Below are 27425 nucleotides of genomic sequence, written 5' to 3' on the forward strand. Positions count from 1 at the left end.
TCTATTTTTACAGTGGTATTTCTCTGAGACAATTATGATGATATTGTCTTTTTTTCCTAATTTCTTTTCATTGCCATAATATATTCTTTTGCAAAAAACTTTTAGAAGGTGGTCTGGGGAACCAAATATTTTATTACTATTAATCAATGTGAATGATTATACTCTATTAATCTTTTAATTGAAAAATATACTTGGTGCTCTAAATAATAAACTCATAAATATGTTTTATTTCAGAGCCTCAAATTTTCATCCTTGGTATATCCCCTTTATGATATCTGTCGTGACTGCCTACAACCTGTAGTATTACCTCATACCTTTCCCTAATTTGACTCTAATTTTAACCTAAATAAAACCATATAAAATGAAACCATTAAATCTCTATAAAACCATAAATGGAAAATTCACATCACATGCCAAAAAAAGGAGTTACCTTTTTGCATATTTTAAAATATGGATGAACCTAGAGTTTGTCATACAGAATGAAGTAAGTCAGAAAAAGAAAAACAAATATCGTATATTAATGTATATATATATATATGGAATCTAGAAAAATGGTATTGATGAGCCTATTTGCAGGGCAGGAAATACAGATGCAGATATAGAGAATGGATTTGTGGACGCAGTGGGGGAGGAAGAAGGTGGGATGAATTGAGAGTAGCACTGACATACATACACTGCCATGTGTAAAACAGGGAGCCAGTGGGAACCTGCTGTCTAGCACAGGGGGCTCAGCTGGGTGCTCTGTGATGACCTAGACGGGCGGGATGGGGGAGGTAGGAGGGAGGAGATGTATGCATACATACAGCTGATTCATGTTGCTGTGCAGCAGAAACTAACACAACACTGTAAAGCAATTATCTTCCAATTTTAAAAATAAATTAATCAAATTAAATTTAAAACATAAAAAATAAAATAAACCTACTCAGACATCTACCCCAATCATCTCTCTTACTAACAGCGGTACACAAATCACTTCTGGGGACACTACCTCATTTGAATTGGGGCATAAATTGGGAACAACATTGGATTGCTCTGAGACACAAAACCTCTCAAGAGAAGCAATAAACTGGGGCCCCAATAGGAACCCAGCTCTAAGTAGCAGCTCTAGCCAGCTCTAGGTGGCAGAGGGCCTCTGGGATGAGAAATTAGGGTTCCGGAAGGACCTCAGAGACCAGCTCCTTAAGCCAGCTATTCTCTGTTATAAAGCACAAGTCAGAAACTCCACCACTGGTACTTTTATTCCTTCATCTGCATGGTTTCTAAACCCCACGCCATAAGGAGGAGAAGGTGGGGCAGGGATCTACCACTGGGCTCTGGACATAGGACACTCCCTCTTTAGCACAGCAAACACATCTTGGCAAGTTTTACATTCTGGACTGACACAGGAGATTGCATTTAAAGAAAGAGTTCTGATAGAGAAAAAGCATTTGAAAATCACTGCTGAGATTAACCTTAAATAACATGAAATTGCAAACACCTTTAGAAGCACATTTCAACCTACAATACCCAAGAGCCAGGAGGAGGTTTGAGAGGAGAAAGAAGCAAAGTGCACTGATGAGGGGAGAGGGAGCCCTGAAAGGATTTACCTACTTCTAAGTATAGACTCTGCTGGATTTGCAGTTTTGACAAGGGCCGATCTTATCTGGTGCTCAGATGACCAGGAAACTGCAGTCCCATCTGACAGACGTAGGAACAGAAAAAGCAGAATGGAGCTGGAAATGGAACAGAGACTGTCCAAGGAGCTGGGGGTGGAAGGACATGAATTCCAGAGGTGAGGGATTGTGATTTATAGTCAGTAAAGAACTCACACTTACATCCTCTCCCAGCAGCCCAGGGAAGCAGGTGGCAAGCATATGCTCTATAACCACAGTACATGCGAAAGCTCAGAGAGGTTAGGTGACTCTGCCAGGGTCTCAAAGCCCTGGGAATGCAAATAGAGCACAGGGTTGCTACTTTCCTGCTTCTAGGTTTGGTATTCTTGCCGATGTGCTAGACCATCTCAGGTCGGAGGGTCACAAGGACTGGAAGCTGCTGAAATCAGAGAGGAAGATAGTCTGGCACTAAATAACAGAGTTGAGTCAGTGTATGAAAATACTTGTGGATCCTCACCTGCTCCAATGTCTCGGAACATGGCTTGGAAAGCTGGAAAGTAGCTGCTCTGAAGCTTGTCCAGAAGTCCCGCCATGCCCCTCCTCTTTATCGTTCTTAGCTGATTATAAATGTATTCCAGATCTTCACACCTGCAACACCAGGAGAAGCGTCAGTCCAGAAGAATGTCAGCGAACACAGTCATGATGCCAGACTGGCCTTCAGATAGACCGAGAGAGGAGGTCTACCTCGGGGTGCTTCTGCAGAGGCCGTGCTCCAGTCCAAAGAGCCGGGGCGTCTGTTCCCAGAATACCGAGGGCAAGAGCCTCAGTCTGTATACAGGTTCAAAGGAGTAGCTGCAGGAGCTAACAGCAGGGAACACTGCTGACCATCTGGCAGCTCAGAAGCTCAGCAGCTGGAGGTCATTAGCTCTCACAGTGAGGTTTTGGGTGGGACGAGAGAGGTGTTGTCAGAGCAAGGCTGCTGGAGAAGGGCCCCACAGTAGGTCAGCAGAGTGGGGCATCTCAGCATGGGATGCAAACAGGGCTGGAGCCCTACTGGTATCCCTGGTCACGTGACATGCAAGGACAGGCAGGTCCCCCCTCACACATCATTCTGTCTGTCTGTCTCCTTTTGAGTAGAAGATTAATCAGCACAGTGATAAATAGGAGCAGGGAAACGGGGAGGGAGAGGGGGGATAATTAGGTCTTTCTGGAACCTGTGGAGCTGGGACACCACGGGTGATGGACTTTCAGCCTTCCTAATGACTGCCTGGAACCTAAGAGACAGTGTTCAGCGGTGTACTGCCAAACCCCCTCTCTTTCTCTAAATTCTACAAAAAAAAAAAAAAGTGTGCATATTGACTGTCCAAGGAGAGGGAGCAAACAAGTAGAAGAAAATATGAAAGTGAGTTCATTAACTTTATGTGTGGCTGAAAGAGCCTTTGAAGAAATGTCAGAAGATACACTGACTGCAGCTCAAGAAATGAGGCATGACCGTTGAACCTTGGCAAAAGTGTCACCTCCCAGTATACAGAAAAGCTGCCTTGACCCAAATGACACTAAGCTGTTGGCTCTAGGGCTGATGAGAGATGCCTGGGGGGTGGGACCAGACTCAGAAGCCACCTCCCCCAGCCCATTTCCAATGTGAGGCACCTGCTCCCAGGGTCCCAGTCTGTGCCCACCTGCTCCTCCAGAACTCCAGCTCCACCTTCGGGGTAGGGTTTTCCCCCTGGAGGAGCGGCTGGGAAGACTCTCTTTTGAGCACCAGCTGGATTTGGTGGCTCCACTGGATCACTGCAGACTCAATGGCGTAGATGACAGATTTGTCTGTAGAATCCAAGCTGTGAAAGAGACAACAAGTCTCCTGGGATACAGGGAAGAGCTTAACTCTATGTGCTACGTCACCTCAGTTGTGTCTGACTCTTTGTGATCCCATGGACTGTTGCTCACCAGGCTCCTCTGTCCGTGGAATTCTCCAGGCAAGAATACTGGATTGGGTAGCCATTCCCTTCTCCATAGGATCTTTGGGACCCAGGGACTGATGCGGGTCTCTCATACTGCAGGCAGATCCTTTACCGTCTGAGCCACCAGGGAAGCCCCAACCCTTGCTTGAGTCCCACCAATGCCAGCCAGCTCCCTACTTGATGAGGCAGTGCATTCCTTGGGAAGATCAGCTCTCCTTGGCAAAGAGTTTGTCTCTACCCAGGACCAGGTTCATCTCCCTGCCAGTCCCTCATCTGGTCTCAGTTCTGACCTCCTCAGCAAGAAGAAACAGGTTACTTCCTCCTCCATCAGGCAACTCGTTAGACGTCTGAACATTACTATCCTTTGTCCTCACTTTTCCAGTGAAGAATGGAATTCCCCATGTGTTCTCCCTCATATACCTTTTAAATAAACTAACTAAGGATGTTTGGAAGGGATTAAAAATCAAAAATACATTCTGGTTGCCTTTTCATACAGTCTGAACTGACAGTTGTTCATGGCACTAGTGGTAAAGAACCCACCGCCAATGCAGGAGATGTAAGAGACAGGGGTTCAATCCCTGGGTGGGGAAGATCCCCTGGAAGAGGGCACAGCAACCCCACTCCAGTATTCTTCCCTGGAGAATCCCATGGACAGAGGAGTCTGGAGGGGTACAGCCCATGGGGTCACAAAGAGTTGGACATGACTGAAGTGACTTAGCACACACACAGGCATGCCGAGAACACAGGACACAGGTGAGAGAGAATCTGTCATTTGCATTTTTCATGCCAGAAACCCACCTTCGCTTCATTTAATTAAGTTCATATTTGCTAAGCAATGATATGGCACAAGTGATTATGGGCAGTATTAAAGGCAGAAAATACTCACCTCCCAGTAATACGATCCAGCTTCTTGGGAAATTATCAAATTTGAACAAAGGGAGACAAACACTGCAATGATTATACATTCACACTGAAAGTTATTATGTTCAAACAGAAAAGGAACGGGAGAAGGGTCGTTTGAAGGTATTTATTTTGAAAATTGTATATTTTTATTAAGCCATGATAAGTTTTCCAGTTAACTGTGAATTGCTTCAAATTATATACATAGCAAATTACTTCAATAGGAAAAAACTCACTGTAAAGTATATTTCTATCCCATGCATTACTCATTCTGCAGATCAAATCATGGACCCTGAGTACACAATACATTTGGAAAGTCCCAGCAATGTGGCAGACTGAACTTGTGAAGGAAAGTGGACTGTTGCCACAAACATATAGAATGCTTACTAGAAGGTGATTTAAAAAAAAATATTATTTTAGGTACATAGCCTGACTTGAAAGAAAAAGAAGAAAATCCCCACAGGACAGAAGCAAAGATAGCTCAGAGCTGGAATGGTAAGTGGAAGCTGACAGTGGGTATCGCTCCTACAAGGAGAAGAGCGATGGGGTTTAATGCCTCTCCAGTCACAGAAGGCAAGGACCTCAAGCCTCGACAAAGCCGATTTGTTTCTACTTGGAGAAAAAAAAAAAAGTCCCCAGGACCTGAAAACACTCTCCAGCTGCTGCTGGTAGAGGGTCTGGACAGCGATATGATGTGCTGAGTAAATGGTGGGAAGAGGTGTGCTGTCTCCCAGACTGGACCTGGGTCCCTGCCAACAATGAGACAGTCCTGATAAGGGAAATGCTGGAATCAGTGTGGCTGCTGTCAGTCCTCAGATAGTTCTGAGCGGAAAGAAGGCCAAGCTGCTGTGATAGCCTTGAGAGACTTGGGTGGAGGTACTGGGGCGAGGGTGGTAAGCAGCACCGAACACACAGTCCGAGGATGCTGGCCAACAGAGGGCTTGTGTGCAGAAGAAGGAGATGTGCAGAGTCACAGACAGAAAAGGCGTAGAGAAAACATTCAAATAAAGGGCATCTCCCCTATCTCCGAGGCCCATATGGCCGGCCTGGCGGTACTTACGTGGCCTCGATTTCAGAACCCTCAGAGCCCATGTTTTCTGAGCCGACGGGAAGGGGCAGCAGGGTTTTTCCCTTTGATTGCTCAAGGAGAACCAGGAGGTCACCCTGGAGGCTGTGGGCATGCCGCTGGACATCTTGACAAACCATGCGGGGCCAGTCTAGGTGGTTCTTCTCATTGGCCAGGACAGGGATGACAACCTAGAACAGATGTGTACAGGAAACAAAGGTGGGCAACTTCTGAAACTCTAAAGAAAGACTATTCTGGGGAGGGAAGCTGGGCAGTTTGGGATCAATGTGTACACACTCCTATATTTAAAAGGGATAACCAACAAGGGGGCTTCCCAGGTGGCTCAGTGGTAAAGCATCCGTCTGCCAAGCAGGAGACACAGGTTTGATCCCTGCATCAGGAAGATCCCCTGGAGAAGGAAATGACAACTCACTACAGTATTCTTGCCTGGGAAATCCTATGCATAGAGGAGACCAGCAGGCTATAGTCCATGGGGTCATAAGTGTTGGACACAACTTAGCAACTAAACAAATAACCACCGACAAGGACCTACTGTGTAGCACAGGGAACTCTGCTCAATGTTACGTGGCAGCCTGGATGGGAGGGGAGCTTGAGGAAGAATGGATACATGTATATGTATGGCTGAGTCCCTTTGCCATCCACCTGAAACTATCACAATATTGTTAATCAGTCCTTCACTAGCTCTCAGAGTTTGGTCAGATTCACATCCATTGAGTCAGTGATGCCACCCAACCATCTCATCCTCTGCCGCCCCCCTTCTCCTTTTTCCTTCAGTCTTTCCCAGCATCAGGCTCTTTTCCAATGAGTTGGCTCTTCACATCAGGTGGTCAAAGTATTGGAGCTGCAGCTGCAGCAGTTAATCAGTTATGAAATGAAAGTTACTCAGTCGTGCCCGACTTTTTTCGACCCCATGGACTGAACTCTTTAGGCCAGAATACTGGAGTGGGTAGCCTTTCCCTTCTCTAGGGGATCTTCCCAACCCAGGTCTCCTGCATTGCAGGCGGTTTCTTTACCAGCTGAGCCACAAGGCAAGCCCAAGAACACTGGAGTGGGTAGCCTATCCCTTCTCCAATGGATTTTCCTGACCCAGGAATGGAACTGGGGTCTCCTGCATTGCAGGTGGTTTCTTTACCAACTGAGCTATCAGGGAAGCCCTAATCAGCTATACCCCAATACAAATTTTTTTTTTTTAAAGGAAGACTATTCTGAGAAAGGTTGAGAGAGCTATGTACAATCTTTTGCAGGTCCCTGTCTGGTAAGACCTAATAGCTAATTCCTAACATTATGAAATAAACATTATGTACTGCCTTGACATCTGGTAAAATTGGGGGTGGGGGTGGGGGGCAGCTGCAATAACCAGTCACAAGTTTCTCTACCCACTCTGCTCCTGCAGAGAAGGCCCCTCGTCCAACATCCCTGTTTATCAAGGGCACCAGGCATGTCTGTTTCTCATCCTGGGGAGTGGGCTTTGGTTCCTTGCCAGCCAATAGAATATTCCCCCAAGCCAATCCCCCAGGAACCAGTGGGCCCCACACCCTCTGGAGAGTACAAAGCTTGCCCCTCACACTTCCTGGTCATTCACTCTGTTCCCACGTGCAACCCCTATGTGGCACAGAGTCCTCCTCCTTTGGACTGTATCTGTGATAATAACCTGTGAGCAGTCTCATCTGTCCAGTGTTGTGTGTTCAGTTGTGTCCAGAACCCTAGGGCAGGAATCCCTTCCTCATCACAGGGTGAATAGGAGTGACTGAAATTGTCAAAAAGGCCAAGAGGCAAAAAAAAAAGCAGGACAAATGCAGGTAAGCATGACCTTCTGTCTACAGGTGGTCTCAGAGGCCATTTTATTTATGTATTTATTTATCTACTTATTTTATTGCCAGTTTAGACTTTATTACTATATTTTGTTATATCAGTATTTGGGTAATGTGTGTGTGTGTGCGCTAAGTCATGTCCAACTCTTCTTTTGACCCATGGACTGTAGCCCACCAGGCTCCTCTGTCTGTGGGATTTTCCAGGCAAGAATACTGGAGTGGGTTGCCATTTCCTTCTCCAGGGGTTCTTCCTGGACCAGGGATCAAACCCTTGTCTCCTGCATTGGCAGGCAGATTCCTTACTACTGAGCTACCAGGGAAGCCCAGTATCCATTGATATAGCCATGTGTTAATACAGGAGCAAAGCTGCGGAAAGTCACAGTGTGTGGGAGCCTAGTCATGGGGAAATGAAGGCAGTGCCATTAGTTTATGACACAGCAATGGGGGGAGAGGGTAGCTTTGTCTAATGGCATCAGCTTCAAGCTGGATATTTTTTGACTTGAATCTAGAAGCAGCAAGTAGGAGCAAGGTTACCTGTCTCACCTCCAGGCTCAGAGGTAGAAGGGATGAGTCCTTGGGAAGAGATGAGTTTGGGTTAGAGCAGGTGACAAGGAGGGGTCAGAGAAATGAGGAAGCTTTTAAGTGGGATGTAGAGTGATGATAATTCTTGTCATTTGTAAGGAAAACCTACAACTAATGTAACAGCTTGTTTTCAGTCACATCTAACTCTTTGAGACACCAATCTTTCCCACAGAGGAAAATCCCTGCCACAGAGGATTTCCCAGGCAAGAATACTCAAGTGGGTTGCCATTTCCTTCTCCAGGGGATCTTCCTGACCCAAGGATTGAATGTACATCTCTTGCCTCTCTTCCATTGGCAGGCAGATTCTTTACCACCAGCACCACCTAGGAAGCCCAATGTAACAGAGAAGAAACCTGACTCTACCTGGGATCAGTTCCTTTTACTCTATCTTTGTACTTTGTTGCCTGTCTTATTCATGTTGGCTCTGCCTCTTTGTATCAATAAAAGGATGTTGCCCACAGCCAGAAATACACATGACAGTCCATTCACAAGGCTCTGCCTCCCAGGCCTGACCTTTCAAGGTATAATAAAAAATTGCAGAACAGAGAATAATAATTGTCCAGTTGGAGGCTTACAATGTGACCAGACCCACTTGGACATCTGCAAGAATAAAGGATTCAGGCATCAAGAAGTTTGCAATGAACACCCACAGTTTCTCCCCTTTTAGTAGAAAGAAGCCTAAATTCTCCCTCGGAAGAGATGGTTCTGCCAGCCCATCGTCTCAAACTGCCAGCTTTCTAAGTAGAGTCACTATTTCTTGCCCCAATGTCTTCTCTCTCAATTTATCAGCCTGCCGTGTGGCAAGGAGTATGAACTTGGATTTGGGGATGCTAACACACTCTGTTCCAAGTGTCTTGATAAATTATTTTGAATTTCATGACAAGCCTGCAAGGTGTGTCGATCCTGACAGAGGGGAGCTCACATCACAATGCAGAACTTGACAGAACAAGGATTGGAACCTGGGTCTCCCATACTCCTAATCCATGCTTTTGTCTCAGGAAAAGGACCTGAGACAGAAGGCAGATGCCCCCCACCCCCTGCCCTGGGGGAGTAGGGGTAAAGCCACTGGAGAGTTATTTCCTGTGGACTGAAACTCCAAGATGAGAACAGCAGGGCAATTAAAGGAGGAGGCTGGACCCTGCACAGATCACACATTTCTCGTTCTGGAAGTCAGGCAACTTCCCAGACCTCACATGCGCAGAAAAGGCTCCTTGGAGCCCAAAGGGGAGTTATGCCAAGGGATGTTCTACCCAGATGCCTTTTTGGTAAAATCCATCTTGGCTAAGGGATGCTTGGACACACGTGAGAGGATACTGAGATAAACCAAATATGGGCAGTGAACCAGGCAAATCAAAATGACTGGCCAAGGGAAACCTGGAAGAAATATCCCATAAAAGTTAATTTTAACTGCCACGAGGGTGTGGCTCAGTGACTCTCTCTCTTCCTGAGTCCGCCCGTGTGTCTATCCACATGTACTATACTCTTTTCCTCTTAGTAACTACTTTACTTGCTTCACTACTTACGGTCTTTGTGGCAATTCTTTTCTGCAAAGTCAGAAGGCCAGGGCCCTTGTCACTGACCTCTGGGGCTTTCACCCCCACGACCCAACCCAGTCTGGCTGGGAATGCAAGCCCCGCTCCAAACCATTGCAGGCTGAGACCACGGGAGATCAGACCCACACTTCTACAGAAAACCAACCTACAGCCTCCCCTTTCTGGCTCCCAGCCCATTCATCTACAGCTGTACTTGCTTAACACATTACTGACTAGAGATGTATTAATATGGCCTTTGTTAACCCAACGTTATTGACCGAAAACCTATCAGTATGTTTTTAGAGAGTGATACAATTAACATCACCGAGTGAAACTGTTAGAGCTTAAAATTGATTAAGCGTTCACGATACAACTTATGAATGTCGTTATCATTCACATTTTGCTCCGTTAGTTCTTTGTTCCAACCTTGTGTATATTCTAAATGTGAAATTTTCAAAAATGGCGCATGGCGAAATTTTGAGTGAAGAGGAATTTTTTCGGTTAATTTTATGCACATATGTTCCCTGACCGAGCGACATTATATAATAGTGTCTCAGAAAATAGTAGTTCTTCAGAATATAGTTCTGATTCACACGATGTGAATATTAGACCAACAAAAAACTTTAGTGATTGATTCTGATACCGAAAAGTGACAATGAAACTCACGGTGCTGGAGAACGCTCCTTTGCTTCTACAGAACAGTGGACTGAAGACAACATTAAAAATTAGAAGACTTTACAGGTGTGCCAGGTTTGCCTATACTGAATATAGTAACCCACAGAGAGTTAGTAAAATGACAGAGTTAATTTTCGGCCTGCTGAAATAAAAACTGCCGGCCACAGCCGTTAGTTTCTTCAAAAATCCCCCAGTCAACAACGAGTTAACAGGAACTAAGGCAGAATCTCCAGAAATGGCCAGGGAGAAAAGTCCAGAAACTACTGGAACCACAAAAGTCCACAATGGCCACAGGCCGCCACCCACAATGCATCCACCAGGCAAGAGACTCTGCGCATGCCTGCTCCTCCCACTCAGCCCCGCCCTCGCGGTCCACCCCTGCGCCGTGCGAGGCACCCCACTCCCCACTTGGAGAGAACGTGGGCTTTTTCAGAGCCGTACCTCTCCCACTTCTGCTCCACCTGTTTTCCTTTACTTGGCACTAGCCAACACTGGACGAGGGAAGGGCCCAGCTGGAGGTCCACCCGACTGGACACCCGATTGGAAAGGGTCGGTAACACTCCCTCTTCCAAAACCCCAAACTTCCAACACAGTATCCGAGTGCCGGAGCCCTAGGAAATGAAACCTGGGGGGCTGCAGTGAATAAAGGGACAGGGAGGGGGAAGAAAGGGAGCAGGAGGGCTGGTTACCAAATGCCCTCACTTCTCTCTCCAGACGCTTCCTGGATGTTATTTGCTCTTTACCTTGTATTGGTGTAATGGGGCCAGAACAAAGTTACAATTTATGGCTTTGGGACATTTTGGCTTTAGTGCTGTTTTATGGGAAGGTGTTAGGAGAGGGGAGCTCATAGCCAAAGGTGGAGATGAGAGTGGGCAGGGCAGCTGGGAGGGGAGAAGGGGCTCTGGAGACTGAGATGAACAAGATCCTGAATTAGCCCTGGATCAGCTTTGGGGAATGTTAAAGAAGTGGACTGGACAGGGGTGGTTGTGTGGCCCAAGGACTGCTGGTAAGAGGTTTTGAGAAATCCAAGTGAAGGCCTGAGGTGTTTTTTAAAATATATTATTTTATTTAGATTTTTTAAAACAGATAACACATTTATATGGTGCAAATTTATTAAGTACAAAAGTTTTACAGTAGAAATCAAGTCTTCAGTCTACCCCTGTATCTGTGTTGCCCATTTCCTCCCGCCTAGGGACTACTCGGTAAATGAAGATTTTTTTCTTCCCTCCCTCCCTTCTCTTTTTAGCAGAAATGGTGGCATACCTTTCTGCACCTTTAAAAACTTAAATCTTAGCATTATCCACAATAGCCAGGAGGCTAAAGGAACCTAATTGTCCATCCATGGATGAATGGGATAAAGAAAATGTATATATACAAACAATGGGATACTACTCAGTTTTAAAAAGAAAGGAAGCAAGTCCATCACAGTGCTACCTTGAGAATGAACCTCCTTGAGGACAGTCTGCTGAGTGAAATAAGCCAATCAGATAAGGACAAATACAGCTTGATTCCACTTCTGTCAGGTACCTAGAGAGTTGAGTTAACAGACACAGAAAATAGAATGTGGCTGCCAGGGGCTGAGGGTGGGGAGGTGGGAATTATTCATGATTGTAGATTTTTAGCCATGCACAATGGGTGGGTGATGGAGATTTGTTGCACAGTGATGGGTATGAGGTTAACTTATTGTACTGTACACTTGGAAATTGTTGTGAGAGTGAATTTAATGTTCTTTTTCACAATAAAGAGAAAATTAAGGGCTGTCTCATATCAATCGTTCCTTTTAATTATAGATGGACCTGAATTTGTTCACCCAGTACCTCATGGATGAACATTCAGTTTGTTTCCAGCCTCTTGCAATTCACCAATGAAAATTCTCAAACATTTACGAGTCTGAAGTTTTTTTTTTTATTATTACTTTTTGGCCACACTGCATGGCATGGGAGATCTCCGTTCACTAAGCAGGGATCGAGCCTGTGCTGCCTGCACTGGAAGCATGGTGTCTTAACCACTGGACCTCCAGGCAAGTCCCTAAGAGTCTGAAGTATCTTAAAATTACTTTTTCTGGTTGGACTGCATTTCCTTGGCCATGACCCGCTGTCCTCTACATACATTAGGTGTAGTTCCATCTCTGAACCTTTGTTTAGTCTGCTACCCAGACCTTGAAAGTTACCCTGCTCTCTGTTTATCCTAATCATTTTTCTTGTTCAGCAGCCAGTTCAGCAATAAAGGTGAAGCAGGGCTCTCAGACCACATGCATCTGTCTGTCCTACAAACCCAACAGCACTTCTTTTTCCATATCAGTAAACCTTTTTTATTCTGTAAATTAAAAATCTATTCATCTATTTTGCATTTTGTTTATCTTATTTCTTTTTTTTCTTTTTGTTGAAGAATAGTTGACTTGCAATATTGTTTTAGTTTTTGTTCTCGTGCACAGCAAAGTGATATATATATATATATATATATAAATATGCATGCATGTATGCTAAGTTGCTTCAGTCATGTCAGACTCTTTGTGACACTATGGACTGTAGTCTTCCAGGCTCCCCTGTCCATGGGAATTCTCCAGGCAAGAATACTAGAGTGGGTTGCCATGCCCTCCTCCAGGGTATCTTTCCGACCCAGGGATTGAACCCTGGTCTCTTACATCTCCTGCATTGGCTAGCAGGTTCTTTACCACTAGCACCACCCGGGAAGCCTGTATATATATATATATATATATATATATAATTTTTTAGATTCTTCTCCATTATAGGTTATTATAAGATATTGAGTATAGTTCCATGTGCCATACATTAGGTCCCTCTTGGTTATTTATTTTATATATAGTTAATCTGTTAATCCCAAACTCCTAATTTATCCCTCCTCCCTTTCCCCTTTGGTAATGGTAAATTCATTTTCATGCACTTCTTCCCATCATCACTGTTCAAGAGGAGTTTTGAACCAAGCTTGGATTCCTGCAGGGATGGATAATGTTCAGAAAACAAACAGCAATAAAGCCATTGGGTTAAGAAAATATTGAAATACTCCCATATCTACTGAACAATCTAGTTTCCCCAAGTCCCCTTGAGCTCCTTGGTCATCCGTGACCCTTTTCTGGAACTCCTGCTCCCCACAGCTTCCTAATGGCAACCAAAGGCCCAATACCTAATGGAGCAGAGAGCCTCTAGGACCCAGTTCAAGCACTGAGGCCAACTTCGTGTGTGTGTGTGTGTGTGTGTGTATACGCATCCACGCACGTGCTCAGTTGTTCACTTGTGTTCCACTCTTTTCTATCCAATGGACTGCAGTCCAGCAGGCTCTTCTGTCCATGGTATTTTCCAGGCAAGAATCCTGGAGTGCATTGCCATTTCCTTCTCCAGGGGATCGTCCTGATCCAGAGATTGAACCCACATCTCCTACAATGGCAGGTGGATTCTTTACCACTGTGTCACCTGGGAAGTCCACTAGCTTTAAATATTTTCTATATATGATGACGTCCACAGGTGGCATCTTGTCATATTTCTTTGGTGCTCCCCATGGTACCTATCACAGGGAACATGATACAGCAGGGGATCAAGCCTCCAGAGGCACATGCACTTCACTTCTAGGAAAGTTTTTACTCACATCCCAGAAAGTTCTAAATGTCGCAAGAGTCTCTCCCGGGCACCCCTGCCCTCTCGAGTCTTCTGCTGTGGTGCCACCGAAGCCCCCGTAATCCAATCCCTGGAGCTTTTCCTCCCCTGTGCTCCAGGCGGACCTGTCCAAATGTCTGCTGGGCATTTCATATACTGGATGTCCCAGCTGCTTACCTGGGCACAGGGCTGACCTCCGGTTCATGAATGAGATGAAAATCAAAACCAAACCACCTCTTCTTTTTAACTCTTTTCCTTCATCCATAGGAGATGCCCCTGGGTCTACTATTACCTATCCTTTGCGATGCCCGTTTACATAGTGGGGTTTCAGAGATAGCGCCTCAAAAATAAGTCAGGATCCAGGCCCTCTTCCGACTCTAGCCTCCCCTTGACTTTGGCCTGAACCCAGACCAGGAATGAAGCAAGCTCCCTGGCGTCCAGACTCTGACCCTACCCTGGCTCAGATTTCCCCCAGCTCCCATTTCAAGCTCAGCCCAGGGTCCTTGTTTCCCGCCAGCTCCGCCCCTCCAACATCGCCCCGCCCATCCTATTTTACTCGAGGCTCCTCAAACTCAGCTCCCCGCGGCTCTCGAGGCCCCGCCCCGGTTCTCCGGCCCCGCCCCGGTCCCGCCCCCTGCTCCCGTCCCCCTCCCCAGCGGCGTCCGGCGCGGGGCCGTGGGCCCACTCTCACCTCGGAGAAGAGCGCGGCCAGATGCTCCAGCGGCGCGGCGGGCAGGTCCCCGCACAGCACTGCCCCGCGGAGGCTGCCGGGGCCCGGCGGCTCGGGCCTGGTGCGCAGGAAAAAAAGCCCCTTAGCGCGAGGCGGGCCGGCCTCGGGTCCCGCGTCCAGCCCCCTGCGCACCTCCAGGCCCCCAGGCCCGGGTCGCACCACCAGCAGCGGTCGCGGCCCCTCCGCGGCCACCTGCCCCAGAAAGGCGTGCAGCAGCTGCTCCGCCTCTGCCGAGCCCGCGCAGCGCTCCCAGGCGCCCGCGGGCGGCCTCAGGCTCCGGGCCACATAGGCCCCCAGGAGTCGCAGCCGTGGGTCGGCGCCCGGTTCCCCGTCCGCGTTGTCCTCAGCCAGCGCGGCCCGCTCCTCCGCGCTCGGCATCGCGCGCGAACCAGGATGCTACGGTTTCCCTGGCGACGGGGACGCGGCCAGGACTCCCTCCTCTGCTCCCCTCCTATTGGACACTTGGCTCCCAGTCCTACCCCCTCCAGGCCAATAAGGTAGGAGAGGCTCGGCAGGGGAAGGGGCGGGGTCGCGTCTCTGTTGCTAGGCGACCATCCGAGGCTCTGGTTTCCTGTCTAATCTAGAGGATTCGAGGTGCTCGCGTGTGACTTCCAGGGCAATGGCTTTTTGATGAGGTACGTGGAGGTGCAATCAAAGGTATAAATGCTGTTAAAGGAGGCTGCTGGCTAAAGTCACATTAAATTCTTTAGAGATCTCCAGTCACTGAAAGTATTATGGCTCTCCCACCTACTCCCAAAATGTGTAATGCAAAGGTAAAACAATGTCAAATGTAAGGGAATTCAGCCAAGTTTTTATAGCTTTTCCATGCTATCTGAAATGTTTTATAACAGTGCTTGTGTGGCTACTGAGCATTTAGAATGTGCTGTGTTACTGGGGAACTGGATGTTTCATTTTAGTTAATTTTAATTAATATAAAATTACATGATCACATGTGGCTAGGAGCTGTCATATTAGGCAGCTTAGCTTTAGAATTTTAATAACAATTATGAAAAGGTAAAATAGTTTTACTGTCCTGCTTTGTTCATTTCCTAAGTGTGTGCTTAATCTGATAAATGGGGCCTCAAACTCTGACATCACTTTAATTTCCATGAGTATGGCAGCAATTAGTTCTTTTTAAAAATTTTTTTAATTTTTTGGCTGCACTGTGCAGCATGTGGGATCTTAGTTCCATGGCCAGGGATTGAACCCAGTCCCCCTGCACTAGAGGGCGTGCAGTCTTAACCACCAGATGGCTAGGCAAGTCCCAGCAATCAGTAAATGCAGCAAAGCACTATTAAATATGTAGTGTCTTGAGAGCCTCCCCACCTGCCCTATGTCTGGATCTTGTCTTCAGAAAGATGTAATGTGAAGCACCTTCCCTGACCTCAGAAATTAGCATTTGTCACCTGCCAAGTCCTCCGTGATCAGGATATAAAGAGCTTGGCCCGTTATGTGCCTGTTAGGTGAGAATGGGACAAGGAAGGGGACAACCTGTGCAGCTGGAGGCCTGCAGGTCTGAAATGAGCCCTTCTCTGTCCTACCAGCCTAACTTTAGTCACCAATCTGAGAATGCAGGCTTTCTGGGTAAAAACATTTATAATGGGCTTCCAAGGAATGTTAACAGAATAAGCACTTATTCAAGGTGGCTCAGCTAATAAGAGCCCCTCGGGAAAAGCCAGTGGCCGGAAAGTAAAATGATTGATTTAATAATAACTGGGACATGGAAGGTGCTGTGATTAAGAGTGTCCACTTTACACCATGAATCTTTTAAGTTTGTAGAGTGTGTTTTCTCTGTGCTGGATTAAACAGTAGGCAGACCAACCTAGAGTAAATGGACAAAGTAGAAGCACTGAAACAATTTTTAAAATGGATTTGATAGTTGACATTTCTGAAAAAAGCATCAGGGAAAAATAGAAATGTTGGGGGCTTCTTACACATATCATAGTTTAGTTGGGTTTTAATTTTGCAGATAGAAAGGCATCCTTATTGTTTTCATGCTTGGCAGCTCCAGATGTGTGAGTCTTGCTCATGCTCTGTGTGTAAAGAGAATTTAGGGCCATTAAGTTCCTATAAACTCTTCAGACAAAACTCCTGCCTCCCCCTCCCCCTTCATGACCCATTTTATTCTTCATTCTCTATGTCCCTTTGCACCAGTATATAAAATAATAGACGCAGAAGCCTGTGGTGATGACTCAAAAGTGTCTGAGAGTGAAGGCTCCAGGACACTGGCAATGTCAGGTTTTGCTTTTTTGTTGTTGTTGTTGTTGAACATTACACTGTCTCCATTTTAGAAAGAGATTGAGGGGGACATCTATATGGGACTTACTGAAAACAATCGACATTGTCTTTCTATTATGGAATTATGGTATGAAAAGTGAAAGTTACAAGTGTATTAGTTATCTGTTGCTGTGTAACAGATTACCCCAAAAGGTAGCAGCTTAAAATAGAAATAGACTATTGTATTATCTCACACAGTTTGTAGTGGGTCAAGAAAACGAGATCAGTCTGGCTGGGTAGTTCTGGCTCAGGATGTTTCATAGTGTTTCAGACAAGATGACATCAGGGGCTACATCATCTGAAAGCTTGACTGGAGCAGAAGGAACCACTTTCAAGATGGCTCATGCCTGTGGCTGGCAAGTCAGTGCTAACTCTCAGCAGGAGGCTACAGTTTCTCAGCATGTGGAGCTCTCCACTGGATGCTTGAATGTCTTCATAACACACTGGCTGCCTTCCCCTAGCCCCGGTGATCTGAGAGCAAGACAAACCCCAGTGTCTCTTAATGACCTCGCTTTGAAGGTCCCACACTGTCATTTCTGCAATAATCCCATTCGTTACAGAGTTTCACCCTATTCAGTGTGAAAGAGAACTAAACCAGGATGTGAATACCAGGGCCGAAGAACCATTGGGTGCTCTCTAAGAGGTTGGCTCTTATAGAAGGTATTAAGGAAGATGTTGAATCTGTGTAATCGTTCAGATGAAATAATTGCCATTTCTTTAAGATGCTTGAACTTGCTTCAGTAAGCATTGCATTTTGTATATCAGATGTTTTGCTTGAAATGGTTGGGCACAATTCCTGTTCAACACTTTTAAATAATTATCTCTTTACATTCTGGATAGTCGTCATTGACAAGGTTTCTTCATGCAAGCAAGTAATGCAAAATTTAAAGCCTTTTAGAATTATTCGAAAGTGAACAGGTGACATTATATTTACATAATCTAACAGCTCTTCCTTTTCTTTGTTGACAAATGTTATGTTGAGATTTCTTGTGTGCTGCTAGTGGATACTGAATCTAAATCAACCTTTCTGTATCAAATATTTGAAAGTAATGATTCAGTTTTCATTCAAAGAACATGCATGCCTTAGTAAAATGGTCTCCTCCCAGCCACCTTGAATGCCCTAAGTGAAGATGTCAGACGGTCATGGGCCAGATATATTAGATACATACAGAAGGAAAGTCCAGACTATTGGGGCTCCATGCTGGAGATGCATATAAGAATATTGATTGTTAATGCTGTGCATAATAGCAAAATTAGGGGAAACAAACTAATTGTTCACCCATGATAGAATGTATAAATAAATTATGGTGTGTACTGTTCATAGGGGCTTCCCCTGTGGCTCAGTGCAGAAGACGTGAGTTTGATCCTCAGTCAGGAAGATCCTCTGGAGGAGGGCATGCAACCCACACCAGTCTTCTTGCCTGGAGAATCCCCGTGGACAGAGGAGCCTAGTGTGCTATAGTCCATGGGGTCTCAAAGAGTCAGACACAACTGAAGCGACTGAGCACTATTCATAGAATAAAATACTACACAGCAGTAAAAATGAATGGACTATAGCTGCATGCACGAACAGGATGAATCTCAAAAGCATGATTTGAACAAAAAAAGCAAGTTACAAATGAGTATATTAGAGTATATTTACTAGAAGTTTCAACCTAAATGAAAGAAAGAATATATTTTCAGACAGATATACATATGTAGTCATCTAGAGAAGAGGGAGGGGGTGATTATCACAAAATTTAGATTTTGATCCCTTCTTGTTGGGGTCAAAGAGACATGGTATGGTAGAAGACACACAGGAGCTTTAATGTTCCTGGTAATGTTTTATTTCTTAACCTGGCTTATGTGTTTTCATTTTATCATTCTACGTAAACTGTACATCATACATTCTGTACTTCTTTGTGTGTATGATATACTTCACAATTATAAAAAATAAAAAAGGATGTGTCATTTCTTATACTCTGAGTATTGTGGGGCAGTTCATTTCAGTTGTTGCTTCGTCACTGAGTTGTGTCCGACTGTTTTGCAATCCCATGGACTGTAACCCTCCAGGTTCCTCTATCCATGGGACTTTGGGAATAAATGCTAATAATTCATTAGATTTCTAAGATTACATATCAAATATTTTAAAAATATTAATTGATCAATTTTACAACTTTTATACTTAGGTCTGTTACTGGTGAGTTCTTTCTTACCAGCTCTATCTTACTTTACTTCTTGGCTCTGTTCAACCCAGGAGATTCCAGATTCACTGATCTCTTTGCTTCCATGACAGCATTCTCTTCTTGGCCACTTCCTCTCATCCTCTATCTTTTTTGCCCATCCCTTCTATATAGGTGTTGCTCTGACATCTCTCAGAGCTCCTGGTCCTCTCACTTTAAAATCTCTCCTTGTATGAACTTACTCATCCAAGGCAGCAATTCTTCCCTTTGTGCTAATGGCCCCGAAACCCACATCTCCAGCCCAGAATTAGAGATGTATACCATTGTAGAATAATACCCATGTTCTTTTCAAAGCTGTATAGAAATTATCCCACAGTTTCCTGAAACTCATTGTTGGAGAGAATTCTGAAGCCAGCTTGATTTTTGATCCTTTGTAGGTAACATTTTGAAACAACACGATTGTTTAAGGAAGTTTTTGTCCGCCCTTTTTATTTTTGTGATTTTTAAGAATGTTTTAGGATATAGGTAATGTCCCATTGAATTGATTTTTGCCTGAAATTATGACAGCCTGTTTGGTTCTCATAATGATGGGTTTCTTCACAGCATGACTTATTGTTGCAGGGAATCTTTGACTCCATTGGCACTCTCTGGTTTTCTGATCATGTAAACCGATAGCGTGTGCTAACGATTGCAAGTAGGGGGTGCATTTTGAAATACTAATTGAGGTTTTCTATTCCTGTGTGTTTAGATGCTGCCCTGCGGCTCTTGCTCTTTTACTTGGTGAGTTAGTGACATTTTATGCCTCGGGGAGTGTGACCACAGCCTGAAACCGTCCACTGAATTTCTCAATAGTTTTTAAACACAGAGCAGAGACAGTAGCGATGAAAGCCGTGCTACTTCTTTGCTTTTATTGTAAAAGCTGAGCACTTAAGAGGGAGAAAAGGTTTATGTTGTGTTGCTCCTTTGGTTTAATTCCAAGAGCTTGGCTTTGAATACACAGGGCAGAGTCTGGAGGACGGAGAGGTTAGATTGTGAATGCTAAGCTGTAGATGGATAAGAGCCAGTGGTGACTTGATAAGCAGATTTCCTTAAAAGGAGGAATGAGAATTCTTGCTAGGATTGGGGTAGGGGGACTTCCCCAATAGCTCAATGGGTAAAGAATCTATGTGATTTGCCTTAAGCTAACAGGATTATTCCATTCCCTCGGGGCAGTCACCAATTTGGCAATGGACATGTGACCCCACTGGGGCTTCCCAGGTGGCTCAGTGGTAAAGAATTCATCTGCCCATGTAGGAGACACGAGAGATGCGGGTTCGATCCCCTGGTTGGGAAGATCCCCCAGAGAAGGAAATGCCAATCCATTCCAGTATTCTTGCCTGGAAAATCCCATGGACAGAGAAGTCTGGTGGGCTACAGTCCATGGGGTGGCAAAAGTGTTGGACATGACTTAAGCAACTAAACAACATGAAAGTGAAAGTGAAAGAAAGTGAAGTCGCTCAGTCGTGTCCAACTCTTTGCGACCCTGTGGACTGTAGCCTACCAGGCTCCTCCGTCCATGGGATTCTCCAGGCAAGAATACTGGAGTGGGTTGCCATTTCCTTCTCCAGGGGATCAAACCCGGGTCTCCCACACTGCAGGCAGACACTTTAACCTCTGAGCCACCAGAGAAGCCCTTCAAAAGAGCAGAGTCAGACCCAAGGCTTTGGTTTGACTGTTGGGATAAATAATGTCTTTCTAGTTCCTCTTTGGAGAAGGCAGTGGCACCCCACTCCAGTACTCTTGCCTGGAAAATCCCATGGATGGAGGAGCCTGGTAGGCTACAGTCCATGGGGTCGCTAAGAGTCGGACACGACTGAGCGACTTCACTTTCACTTTTCCCTTTCATGCACTGGAGAAGGAAATGGCAACCCACTCCAGTATTCTTGTCTGAAGAATCCCAGGGACAGTGGAGCCTGGTGGGCTGCCAGCTATGAGGTCGCACAGAGTCGGACACGACTGAAGCGACTTAGCAGTAGCAGCAGTTCCTCTTGGACTTCAACCTAGAAGGATAAGGTCAGGGCTTCAAACCAGTCAATCTTAAAGAAAATCAATCCTGAATATTCATTGGAAGGACTGATGATGAAGCTGAAGCTCCAATACTTTGGCCACCAGATGTGAAGAACTGACTCATTAGAGAAGATTCTGTTGGAAGAACTGACTCATTAGAGAAGATCCTGATGCTGGAAAGGATTGAAGGCAGGAGGAGAAGGGGACAGAGGATAAGATGGTTAGATGGCATCACTGACTCGATGGACATGAGTTTAAGCAAACTCCAGGAGATGGTGAAGGACAGGGAATCCTGGCGTGCTGTAGTCCATGGGGTTGCAAAGAGTCAAATATGACTTAGCAACTGAACTGAATTGAATGGGAACACCTTGATACCATGAGGGGAAGAGTCATCTGAAAATGGATCAAAAAGGACTTCCCTGAGGGTCCAGTGGTTAAGACTCCACACTTCCAGTGCAGGGGCCTTGGGTTCAATCCCTGGGGAACTAAGATCCCACATGCTGCACTAAGTAGCCAGAAAGTTAAAAAATTTTAAAAAGGAAAATGGAGCAAGAAATGAAGATGGACGGCAAAGGGATTCAGCCATGAAATTATTACAACATTGTTAACTGGCTATACTCCAATATAAAATAAAAAGTTTTAAAAAATCTACTTATCTATTTTGCCTATTTGTTAACCTAGCATTAAAACAGATTTTAAAAGCCTATCAAAGGATGCCCATAGAAGCAATAAACTTTAAAAAGAAAGAAATGGAGAAGAGAAAGCGGTTGCTGATAACCCTGTTTGAGCAGCAGCCACCACACTGGACTCTTCATTGACATGAGTGAAGGCATCCCCTCCCCAGGAAGCCAGTTGCTGTCCCTCTTACATATGAGTCACAACTGATGCCCCTGTCAGGGAAAGAAACACTTCTTCAGGAAAGACAAGAGATGAAGATGTATTTTGGAATCCATCACGGAGACACTTGAGGAGAGAAAACACAAAAGGGCCTCTTCCTGGAACAATTCCTATAGGACACGTGAAGAGTGAAACTTCAGTCGCTTTGTTTGTCATAGAAGGACTCCAGATCACGGACTCCGTTCTTGAGTTTTCACCCTGCTTTTAAATCAAGGCAGTGAACCAGAAATTAACACGGGCACATTTCCCTGTGTTTATTCACCATTCAGTGTTTAATTCCCAGAAGGGTGAAAGAAATACTTACTTAATTAAACGTGCTGAACAATAACCATCCTCACTTGCTTTTCGCGTAGACTTGTCTCACAGAAATACACCGTGAAGAGTCGATGAAGCTATTTTTAAAGAAACGAATTTCGCACACCACTTAATTATAATAATCTATAGAGTGTAACTGTACATTTTCCACCCCAGGAAACAGGTGGGCAGAACAAGGAAAGCTGCAGAAAGCACACATTCTCAGCTCTTTTTTTGTGTGTCTGTGTGTGATTTCGAGAATTCTTGGGGCTTGACATTCACTTTAGTTCTCGGATATGAGCCTCTTGATTTCTAAAGAAATAGTATATTTCAGATGCCTGGGGTGCTGACCCTTCTGGTGAGGTGATTACATATTTTTTAAATATATATCTTCAGTCTTGACTACATGATGAAATGAAGTAAGGCATGTATTATCAAACATCCGAAAATTTCTGTTCGCCCCTGAGCTGGTCATGTGGGTGGAGGTAGAATGAGGAGGGGCTGGGAAAGAGCTGTGATTAGAAAATGAAGTCTATTCTTCATGGTGCCTGGAACTAAGGAGACGAGAAAAGATCCTTGATTCTTTATCTCATTGTTATCTGCTCTCATATACAAAGATAACTTTCCTGATTTTTCTCCAGGAAAGAGGAAGTTCTCAGTTCTTTTCCACTCTCTTCTTCAGCGGACAACCCCCTTCCTAACAGGAGACACAGAACTAGATGGGCCAAGTTACTGCTAGGATATAACAGATATCCCCAAGAAGAATTTTCCAAGGGGTTACAGAGGTCTGTCTAGTCAAAGCTGTGGCTTTTTACAGTAGTCATGTATGGATGTGAGAATTGGACTATAAAGAAAGCTGAGTGCCAAAGAATTGGTGCTTTTGAACTGTGGTGTTGGGGAAGACTCTTGAGAGTCTCTTGGACTGCAAGGAGATCCAACCGGTCCATCCTAAAGGAAATCAGTCCTGCATATTCATTGGAAGGACTGATGCTGAAGCTGAAGCTTCAATACTTTGGCCACCTGATGCGAGTAACTGACTCGTTTGAAAAGACCTTGGTGCTGGGAAGGATTAAAGGCACGAGGAGAAGGGGACAACAGAGGATGAGATGGTTGGATGGCATCACCGAATCAATGGACATGAATGAGTAAGCTCTGGGTGTTGGTGGTGGACAGGGAAGCCTGGTGTGCTGCAGTCCATGGGGTCGCAAAGAGTCGAACACAACTGAGCGACTGAACTGAGCTGAACAGATGAGTTGGAGTTTCCCTGGTGACTCAGTGGTAAAGAGTTCGTTCAGTCGCTCAGCGGTAAAGAATCTGCCTGCCAACACAGAAGACAGGCGTTTGGTTCGATCCCTGGGTCAGGAAGACCCCCAGGTGAGGAAATGGAAACCCACTCCAGTATTCTTGCCTGGAGAATCCCCATGGATGGAAGCTCCTGGTGGGCTACAGTCCATGGGGTCGTAAGAGTCAGACAGGACTTAGTGACTAAGCCAACACACTAAGCCATAGATGTATGAGGGTAAGGAAGCCCAGCTCTGACTAACTGATTTGGAGCTTCTGTATTTTAAGTTGAGCAACCAAACCATGGTTCACAGACATGTTTTATTTAGCCAGAACACACTGGCCCAGAGAGTGTTTTCATTTTAAATGAATTGCTACATTTAAAAATCAGTGTACTTCTCATCCTTTAACGTATTAAAGACAGGCCATTCTGGGCTAGCATTTTTATGTCATAGCGATTCGCTAGAGATGTGCTGCGCTGTCTGGTTTCATAATCATGTCTCCTTCCTAAGGGGTCTCACTTGTCTATACTGGGCTAACATTACAGTTAGTCTAGAAATTGTGTCTCCTCAAAGGCAGCAGTTATTGTCTTATAAGGGATAAAGCAGGGAGTGAGGGGGACTAGGAGGACCAGAGAGGGTGTGCTTTTTCCAAGGGGAAAAGCAGCCACTCACTCTGCCCACTGGGCCCCCGTTACAACTGCCGATTTACCAGTTCCTCAGTTGCAAGTGGGACTGATGGACTCTGCCTATCAGCTGTCAAAGCTGGGTCCAGGAAAGGAAGAAAAAGGGGGGCAAGGTCAGAGCAGGTGATGCCCGACTCTGCCCCTTCAGGTGTGTGCCCAGTACTCCCTTCTCCCTTTGTGGTGAATCTGCCACATTTAAGCCAAACCCTGGATGAGCAATGAGGCTCCCTTGTAGAGGAGGTTCTGCTGGAGGATGGTTATGTTTGCTGCTTTGTTTTCAGGAAACATGTGGCATTTTTAATCCAAGTGAGTCCTCCAGCCCCACTTCTTTTAAAAATTAAAAGGATAAATTTTACTTTTTCCATTATAAAGGGAATGCATGCTCATTATGGAAAATTGGGAAGATGAATACAGGTAAAAGGAAATTTAAAAATTACCTAGACTCACCACCACTGTCTTTAATATTAAAGGGTGTCTTTAAAACTCACCACTGACCTGTCTTTAATACCTTAAAGGATGAAAAGTTAAGGGTAACTTTCTTCCAATCATTTTGCTACACACACGCGCACAGACACACACACATACAGATACATTTATATACAAAATGATCTTATGTTTATAACATTGCTTATGCTGATTATGTTCTGATTATAAAAGTAATGTATGCCCATTATAGAAAACTAGAAATTATCAAGAATTTAAAGAAATGTAAAGAAATAACTATAGATCAAATAGAGTCCCCACCACTTAGAGATAATTGATTTGTTGCTATTATTTACTTACTGTTTTATCTATGCATTTTATACATACATATGATTCAGAGTTTTTTTAAAGTATAGTATAAACAGAATAATCACAGTGCTAGATGGACGATGAATAGAAAGGGGGACTTCTGACAATTACTAGCTACTGCCAAGTAGTTTATTAGCTTATGTGTATGTATAAATATATGTACAGGTATACATATATGCACATATATATATATTTTGGCTCACTGTGTGGCATTAGGATCCTGATTCCAAGGATCAAACCTGTGCCCCCTGCACTGGAAGGCAGAGTTTTAACCACTGGACCACAAGGTAAGTCCTAGTCTACATATTTTTGTAAAAAACATCAATGATGTGGATTACTCAATATGGTTTTTAATCATCAGAAAATGACTCAGTCCTCAAGAGACCCCTGTGTTGCCCTGTGAAGTTGAAATTTTGAGGACAGGGCAAACGTTCTGATTCAGCACAGGATCGTATGAGTCTCCCTGGTCTCCCAGCCTTCAGCATGAAATCCTCCAATCCCTCCCTGCAGTAGAGTCCTAGTGATCCCTCTGAAATAGAGCCTTGATCTTGTCACCATGCTTCCTAGGGGCCTCTGTGCCTTCTCCTTCTTGGGATAAGGCCAGACGCCTTAACAGTGGGACATGCAGTAGTTCCTGCTCATGAGGAGACAACTTGAGGGTTGAATGAGTTAATACATGCACAGTGCTTGGGAATCATGCCTTGAATTAATGCCAGCTATCACTGTTCTTTTCTGCATTCTTTCTCCGTACTGTGGGGGACAAGGCTAGTGGTAGCCCCAGATTCATATCATTAAGACCCAGTCCTTGAGAAGGAGGGAATTTTCTCCCTTTAAGTCTTGGTTTAGAAATGAAAGAATCAGACTGATCAGGGCTTCCCTTGTGGCTCAGCGGGTAAAGAATCTGCCTGCAATGCGAGAGACCTGGGGTTCGATCCCTGGGTTGGGAAGATCCCCTGGATACAGGAACAGCTACCTACTCCAGTATTCTGGCTTGGGTTGCAAAGAGTTGGACACGACTGAGTTGACTTGCATTTTCACTTTTAATTAGTCTGATCTGCATCGCGCACTACACTGGGAGCTGGCATATGGTGGCGTCTGATACCCAGAGGTGTGTGGGACACCACGTGGTGACCAGGATGATGGAGGACAAAGAATCACCTGTCCGTGTGCCACCTTCTCCCTTCCCATCCCAGCTCTCCATGGGATTTTTCTGCTCCTGACATATTAAAGCCTTGTCTCCTTGTAGCCCATTGAGGATGTCATGGTTTCTCATTCCTATAGTTTTATGATCCTCTTTTGAGGCTTTTCGATGAATGTTTACTTTAATCCAAGGCATTGTGCAAAGGTCCCATGCCAGATGTGTTTATCTATATAATCATTACACTGTTTATATAATATCAAGCAAGTAAGTCCTACAACTTAATTCCTTCCTTCTATCCCCTACTTTCCAGGTTATTCTTAGAAAATAAGAAGTCATTTGGTCACTTGACAGCTTAATAATTAATATGCCCAGTTCATTAGAACCTTAACAATTCCAAATTAATGTGACACTAAAGCGTCTTCCTGGCCTAAGCTCAGGTATACTGGGGTTTGTCAGTGTCCGTTTGATAAGGGAGGGGCTGATCAGTGACAGTGGAGAAGGGGGAGCTTTTCCCGCCATTTCCTCTATGGGTGCTCCCCCTCCACCTCCCCTACCTCTGAGGGCTGGTGTACAAAGTATCTGATAACTGCAGAAGCACATATCAAAATCTCAGTATCTTCTAATAAGTCAGATACAAAGAAACTTGCAAAAGAGTGAAGTAATTCCACCCTTGTTACTGTATTTTTGGAAAGCAACAGTTATTTCTCACAGCAGTGTGTTATTATGTTGACACATCATGGATTTATTGTTTTTATTTTAAAATGGCTTAATAAATAACTTTTTAAATGATCTCCATTTTTGATTTATAGTATAATAAACGTATATAGATATGTCCCACCCAAGCAAAAGTTCTTTGGGGTCCTCAATACTTTTAAAAAAATTGGAACGTAAGTGCTTTAAAATGTTGTGTTAGTTTCTGCTGTACAATGAAGTGAATTGGCTATTATATATATATATTTTTTTCTCCCTCTTGGACCTCCGTCCTAGCACCCCATTCCATCCCTCTAGGTTACCCAGAGCACAGAGCTGAGATTCCTGTGCTTTATAGCAAGTTCCCACTAGCTGTTTTACACATGGTAGTGTATATATGTCAACCCTTTTTAAGAATATAAAGAGGTACTGACATCATAAAGCTTGTTCAGTTCAGTTCAGTCGCTCAGTCGTGTCCGACTCTTTGCAACCCCATGAACCGCAGCACGCCAGGCCTCCTTGTCCATCACCAACTCCCGGAGTCCACCCAAACCCATGTCCATCAAGTTGGTGATGCCATCTAACCATCTCATCCTCTGTTGTCCCCTTCTGCTCCTGCCCTCAATCTTTCCCAGCATCAGGGTCTTTTCAAATGAGTCAGCTCTTTGCATCAGGTGGC

At 44.8% G+C, this 27425-nt stretch overlaps 1 protein-coding gene and 1 long non-coding RNA gene across 2 annotated transcripts in view; one reads left to right on the plus strand and one right to left on the minus strand.

Annotated features, from left to right (window-relative positions):
* The window catches only part of DNAH9 (dynein axonemal heavy chain 9), a 286190-nt gene extending 267567 nt beyond the window's left edge, over positions 1–18623 (minus strand). The window contains exons 1-4 of the mRNA XM_081580689.1: positions 14443–18623; positions 5514–5710; positions 3272–3430; positions 2110–2240 (exon numbers count right to left, since the gene is read on the minus strand). Coding sequence (XP_081436815.1) covers positions 2110–2240; positions 3272–3430; positions 5514–5710; positions 14443–14859 — 904 coding nt within the window. The 5' untranslated portion in view covers positions 14860–18623. The remainder of the gene's footprint in view (positions 1–2109; positions 2241–3271; positions 3431–5513; positions 5711–14442) is intronic.
* LOC145542257 (uncharacterized) lies at positions 15001–26165 on the plus strand. The gene is made up of 2 exons (XR_014079726.1): positions 15001–15116; positions 25964–26165. It is a non-coding gene; the product is annotated as an uncharacterized LOC145542257 (long non-coding RNA).
* The last annotated feature ends 1260 nt before the right edge of the window (positions 26166–27425 follow it).

This window comes from Giraffa tippelskirchi, chromosome 3, assembly GCF_054371585.1.
Source record: "Giraffa tippelskirchi isolate mGirTip1 chromosome 3, T2T-mGirTip1v1.2.pri, whole genome shotgun sequence".
Lineage (NCBI taxonomy): Eukaryota > Metazoa > Chordata > Mammalia > Artiodactyla > Giraffidae > Giraffa > Giraffa tippelskirchi.